General features: G+C 33.3%; 1 protein-coding gene across 3 annotated transcripts in view; it reads right to left on the bottom strand.

Moving 5' to 3' along the window:
- Positions 1–470: 470 nt before the first annotated feature.
- Positions 471–6969, bottom strand: part of LOC129244899 (uncharacterized) — a 48746-nt gene continuing 42247 nt past the window's right edge. For all 3 annotated transcript variants that reach the window (XM_054882799.1, XM_054882800.1, XM_054882801.1), the window contains exons 5-8: positions 2560–2646; positions 2350–2454; positions 1988–2122; positions 471–1887 (exon numbers count right to left, since the gene is read on the bottom strand). In XM_054882799.1, the coding sequence (XP_054738774.1) occupies positions 1378–1887; positions 1988–2122; positions 2350–2454; positions 2560–2646 (837 nt within the window). In that variant the 3' untranslated portion in view covers positions 471–1377. The remainder of the gene's footprint in view (positions 1888–1987; positions 2123–2349; positions 2455–2559; positions 2647–6969) is intronic.

Here is a 6969-nt window from a genome sequence, read left to right as displayed (position 1 = left end):
TCAGAGGCGTCTTTATTAGGTTTGGGTATTGCGATGATTTCAGCAACCTTCCAAGGCAGAGGAAAATACTTCATTCGTAATGCTGAGTTAAATATATGTATTTCTTAAGTAGAGAGTGGCTTTGTCAGGTAACTTCTTTAGAATCCTTCCTGTGATTCCGTCATATACTGGCGATTTATTTACGTCAATTTTTGTCTCAATTGCTATTCGCATTTCTTTCGAAGTTATTTTCTTGATTGGTATATTCGTTTTAGTGACGCAAAGATATGTTATTGAACTCTTTTTACTTTTTGCAATACTAAATAGCTTTCACAATGCCGTGTTATGTAAATGAAAGCCAGCCGTTGTCCCGCCCGATATTTAGCACAACTGAAATCATTCCATTCATACATTTCACATTTATTTGAAAAGCGTATAACTATATTTCCGATTGATAAGTATTTTGTTCAATAACTTAAACGTATATAAACAAAATGGAATACAAACAAAAAATTTTTATTTATTTCTTTCTTCAATTGAAAGTTCGCCCATATGTCACTGCTATTATTTTACACATAATTGTATTAAATATAATAATTACAAATATACTCGTATAGGTACTTAACATTTTTCAACTTCGTGCATACATATAAAAGGTGTACATATAAACATTATTTGTGACTACAACAATTTTTTCGTCATCTTAACTACAAAATACTATAAAATCAATACTTAAATAAAATTAAATATTTTTTGGCATTTTATTATAAATTTGTGTTTTTAAAATTTACTAAACTAAACGAATTATTGAGCTTTGCTTTAAGTTTACAAACCGAAATGCTAAAACATCCACATCGGAATTTATAAAAATTTAAATTAATTAAAAAAAAAAAAAACCAAAAACAAATATTTTTTTCGTACAGGTTTTACCTTTAAGAGCATTAAGGCAGTTCACAAATTCTGATATTTGCAAATTATGCTACCAAATACAAGTATCTGCATGCAATTGTTGCATTGCCCTGTCAAATTGCAAATATCGTGTTGCCAGATTAGATTAATTTTGAGTGGTGTTATTATTTTCTTACGAATTGTTGAGCAACCCCTTGTAACGCACAACGACTTTGAAAGCGCTTCGTTAATTTATGTATGTAAATATGTAGATAAATATGGCCACTCTGCATTCCAACTCGAACCCCATCATCCAAACTCCAATTCTGATGCCACATAAAGTGAAAATTTTTAGATGACGTTCAATAGAGTGATATTTCTAACACTTTCATTTGGGACATTCTTGAATTTAATAGAACAGTTAATCGTTCTAATCGTCCGTAAACAAGCTCCCCTACCTACATATTCTCCTTCTCTTATATACTATGAGCATACATCGTGCGCTCTCCCTCAATTCACCGCATACCACGTCGTTCGATTATTCGCCGCCTCCGACTCCGCTTCCGGCTTGGGCAATACCCAAATATTGCCTATGCCACTATCCGAGCTAAAGCGATTCGAGTCACGAAACAGTGACAAGCTGACTGGCTTCCTGTACTGTTGGTCGCCTTCGCGCGCATAACGATCCTGTAGCTTTTGCCGCTCCTCCATTATGTATGCACTAATCATTTCGCGTATCAGCTCTAGCCACGCCTCGATAACCGGTGGCTCGGAAACGAAATCACATTCCTGCTGTTTGCGACGCTCGTAGAAGAGTGTAAAATGTTTCGCCTTCGAAACAATGCCGATGTGTTCGTATGGATAGCGGCCGTGAAAAATCAGATGTTTGCCTTTGATTTCAGTATAGATGATGCATTTGTCGAAGATGAAGACTTTGCCGCGATAGGTACGTCTGAGCGTGTGATCGATCACAGAGAATTCGCTCACCTTGCGAAATTTGCCTTGATGGAAGACATTGAACTAAAGCGGGAGGGGTGAAAGGAGAAAGACGAGCGTTAAAAGATGTATTTGCAATGGGGAAAATTAGCTGAGAATTGTTTTTTTTTCGCACATTACTAACCTCATTACACTCGACTATGTCGTTAATGACTTCGGATTCATTGGTGGTGGTGAGCAGCGTGCGCATTTTCTTCTCCAAACGACAGCAGGACTCAAGCAGTGGCTTGATTTGAAAGTCGCGATGTTTGAAAAGCGTCTGAAAGAGCAGAGCAAATGGTTAATGGAGAACAAAGAGCAGAAATTAGCAGATTTAAAAGACATCACAGAATATGAGGCGGTTCAGATGGCGTTATTCATATTTGTTTTATTTATAATTATTTATTATTACTTTTGTGCCAAAAAATTTTACTTTTAATTTGCCAATTACAATATGCCTTGAATTAGTCGGAATTAATTCGCTTTACAGCTATCCAAACCACTCACCGTGATAAACTGTTGCAGCAGCAGCGGATATCGAGCCATTCGTTGTATGGGCTGTACCAGGAAGCTATTTATGCCCAGCTTATCGTCCAGTTCATTTTGTATCCGCTACAAATTGATAAATATTATTAGAATTTATATAAATTTTTATTTAAGCATTCCTCAATTATTTTAAATGCAGGAAAAAAATGAAATATTTCCTACTTTCCATACCTTAAAATAATTTTTATAAGTATCACATAATTTGAGCGAACGCTGCTTATTCATTGTGAATATGACGTAGCAGTAGAAGAAATTTTGCTGCAAAAATTAAACAAATTATTTCATTAAAAACCGACTTAAAATTGTTTCTATTAATACAATAAATAGAGTACCCTTAAACAAAGTGAGGGGAAATAAAAATGAAAATAAAATAATAAAAAAACACACAAAAAAAATTTGAAAATATTAGTATAAAAAGTAAATAAAAAAAATAAATATTTGTGAAAAAAAGTGAAAATAAAATTTAAAAAAAATGATTATGAAAAGTAAATGAAAATAAAATTCAAAAATGAATATTTGTGAAAAAAGAGAAAATAAAATAAAAAAAAAAAATTTGTATGAAAAGTAAATGAAAATAAAATTTAAAAAATTTGTATGAAAAGTAAATGAAAATAAAATTTACAAAAATTTGTATGAAAAGTAAATGAAAATAAAATTACAAAAATAAATATTTATGAAAAAAGCGAAAATAAAAATTAAAAAAATAATAATATGGAAAGTGAATGAAAATAAAATTACAACGAAATGAAAATAAATATTTGTGAATAAAAGTGAAAATAAAAATTTAAAAAAATTAGCATGAAAAGTTAATGAAAATAAAATTAAAAAAAAATTAGATTTAAAAAATAAAATTAAAAAAAATTGTATGAAATGTAAATGAAAATAAAATTATAAAACTAAATATTTATGAAAAAAGTGAAAATAAAAATTAAAAAAAGATTTAAAAAAATTATCATAAATAGAAAATGAAAATAAAATTAAGCAAAAATTATTATGAAAAGTAAATGAAAATAAAATTTACAAAAATTAATATGAAAAGTAAATAAAGTATAATTTAAAAAACTTAGTATGAAAAGTAAATGAAAATAAAATTAAAAAAAATGAAAATGAAAATAAAATTTAAAAAACTTAGTATAAAAGTAAATAAAATTAAAATTAAAAAAAAACTTAGTATGAAAAGTAAATGAAAATAAAATTTTAAAAATAAATATTTATGAAAAAAGTGAAAATAAAAATGAAAAAGATTTAAAAAAATTATCATGAAAAGAAAATTAAAATAAAATTAAAATAAAATTTAAAAAAAATTAATATGAAAAGTAAATAAAGTATAATTTAAAAAACTTAGTATGAAAAGTAAATGAAAATAAAATTTTAAAAATAAATATTTATGAAAAAAGTGGCAATAAAATTTAAAAAAATTAGTGTAAAAGTAAATGAAAATAAAATTTTAAAAATAAATACTTATGAAAAAAGTGAAAATAAAATTGAAAAAAATTAGTATAAAAGTAGACGAAAATAAAATTTTAAAAATAAATATTTATAAAAAAAGTGAAAATAAAAATAAAAAAAGATTTAAAAAAATTATCATGAAAAGTATTGTAAATAAAGTAAAATTTAAAAAACTTAGTATGAAAAGTAAATGAAAATAAAACTATAAAAGCAAATATTTATGAAAAAAGTGAAAATAAAAATGAAAACAAAGTTAAAAAAATGATCATAAAAAGCAAATGAAAATAAAATTACAAAAAATAAATATTTATGATAAATAAACATAATCCGAAAAATTAGTATGTATAAGGGTGGTCAAAGAGTACAAAGGAATCGGGCAGCTGCCCGGCAGATCCTGATTTTCCTATAGTAAATTTTTGCCATTGCAGCAGGCGTCTATAAAGTCGACAGCTGATATACCTTCAACTCAAATATGAACGAGACGTTATCAATAAAACGGTCCGCGGATGACATATGGCAAAAATAATTTTTTTGTTTTTTGGTAGAACTGTTATAAGCTTACATGGCAAATTTCAGCGTGATATATCACATAGTTTGTTTTCTGTGATACTGTAAACAAGTCAAGCTCGAGTGTGTTCTTCGAATTCACTTTTATGACTTCAATTGTCTCAAAATGTTTTGCACGGAGCGGCAACTTGAGCTTGGGAAACAGGAAAAAGTCACATGGAGCCATATCAGGCGAATACGGTGCTTGCGGAACGATATTAACATTATTTTTGTTCAAATAATCGCGAACAAGACGTGATGTGTGAGCTGGTGCATTATCGTGATGCAAGAACCATGACTTGTTGTCCCACAATTCCTTCCTTTTAAGACGAATGTTCTCGCGCAAACGCTTTAAAACGTTTAAATAATATTCAGCGTTAACCGATCGGCCTTGCGGAAGGAACTCCGAGTGCACCACACCTTCGTAATCGAAAAAAACAGTCAGCATAACCTTAAGTTTTGAGCGACTTTGGCGTGGTTTTTTCGGTTGATGTACGGCCCTCTTTGAACGATTTGTACCACTGGAAAACACGTGCACGCGATAGAGCAGAGTCCCCATAGGTTGTCTGCAACATTTTTAAGGCGTGAAGCCGAAATTTTGTTGGAATAACAAAATTTCAAACAAATTCTTTGTTCAACTTGAATTTCCATCGTTAAATTCGAAGAACCCACTCGAGCTTTACTTGTTTACAGTAGCACAGAAAACAAACTATGTGACATATCATGCTGAAATTTGCCATGTAAGCTTATAACAGTCCTACCAAAAAACAAAAAAATTATTTTGCCATATGTCATCCGCGGACCGTTTTATTGATAACGTCTCGTTCATATTTGAGCAGAAGGTAATTCGTAACGTGTTTTATCCTTCTAAGCATCAATAGACAAAGTGTGAATTAGATTTGCTGCCTTATAAATTTCCTAAGCACAGGTCCACAAACATCAAGACCATACAAAGTGCATTTCGCTACATGTATACTGTATAAAGTAAGAAAACTCTGGATATGATTGACGCTTGGTGCTATGCTAAGGGACTATCGGCAAACCCTACCAAGACTGATAATTTCCCCTTCACCAGAAGGAGGAAGCTTAATGGACTCATTCTGCCTAAGCTAAAAGGAGTCACAATCCAGTTATCAGAAAAAAAACAAATATCTTGGAGTAATCCTCGATGGTAAGCTCCTATGGAAATCCCACGTTGAAACAAAAACATCCAAAGCATTGACAGCCTTCTGGCAGTGCAAAGGTGTCTTTGAGAAAACTTGGGGCCTTGCTCCTAGCAAGATCCTATCATCACCTATGCATCAGTGGTCTGGATGAGTAGAGGCCCTCTTGTGGGAGTTAGAAGAACCTTACCGAGACTACAACGCCATCTTTTGCACCTGAGCTTTCCCAACTATTTCAGGCCCGGCGAGATGCTCTGGTTAGTCTACCACCATTTGATGTTTCCATCCAAGGAGGGGCCTTGAACGTCGTCTGCAGGCTGAAACACCATGGAAATTAGTATGGCCCCTATCCGGCATTGGACAACAGAGAAGGCATGGGCTTCGATCCAACGATCTTCTCTATGCCTCTTGAAGCCACTCTAAGCAATCAAGAGTCGTAGGTAAAAAGTACTTAAAAAGATACACTGTGATGCTACCAGAGACTCGATTGTGGTCAAACTGGGAGAATGAGCCTGGCATACACTGTTTTCGCATTTTTCCGGATTGCTTCAGGATCGAGCACGGTTCCGACTCTGGTGTCTACGTGGAATCCAACGGGACAAAACTACACTTTAACGAAGGTGTATGCTATTGAAGAAGTAATGAACCTTGTTGTGGTAAACCAATTTGGAGTGACAGATCTGTATGTGTCGGCAACGATACCAAAGCTGCGCTCATGGTCTTAGACAGTGCCTCCTACCATTTCAAGGGTAATTGAGTCCTGCAAATACAGGCTGCGCTATGTCGGTAGACATAATATTCTGATGCTAACATGGGAGACCTCTAACTCTTTTGCTAGGATGGGCTCTGAAGCCAACTTCTTTGCCCCGGAGTCCGTTCTACCACTCTCTTCTGCAGCCATCAAAGCGACGATTAGCAAACCACAAGCGAGCTTGGCAGGTTGACAGAGGGGGCAGATTGACAAAACTGATGTTTGCTGCTATGTTCGACCGACTATCGCAGATCCTCCTGACCTTAAGCAGAAGGGACTGTAGGCAGCTGGTTGGTCTCATGACGGGCCACTTTCTATAGGTGAGGCAAATGGAAAAGGTAGGCATCTTAGACAGTGCATTCTGCCCAACATGGGGAGAGGAGGTTGAGACGGCAGATCACTTTCTGTGCGTCTGTCCGGCCTACGCTCGAGTCAGGCTTGAGGTCTTTGGCACTGATGTGTTACGAAGCGACCACCTTGGCTCCTTGACCCAATAAGATCTACACAGATTTCTTCGGATGTCGGATAGATTTAAAGAAAACTAAAAAGGGAGCCCTAGTTTGTCCCCATAAAAAACAAAATGGATTGGAATTCAGTATGGTTAAATTTATGGCAATATTCCATCTTTATATTGAAAAGTGGCTGTTATTGGAATCTTTCTTATAAGCTTAA

The sequence above is a fragment of the Anastrepha obliqua genome, chromosome 4, assembly GCF_027943255.1.
Source record: "Anastrepha obliqua isolate idAnaObli1 chromosome 4, idAnaObli1_1.0, whole genome shotgun sequence".
Classification (NCBI taxonomy): Eukaryota; Metazoa; Arthropoda; class Insecta; order Diptera; family Tephritidae; genus Anastrepha; species Anastrepha obliqua.
This window is presented reverse-complemented; position numbering and strand designations above follow the sequence as displayed.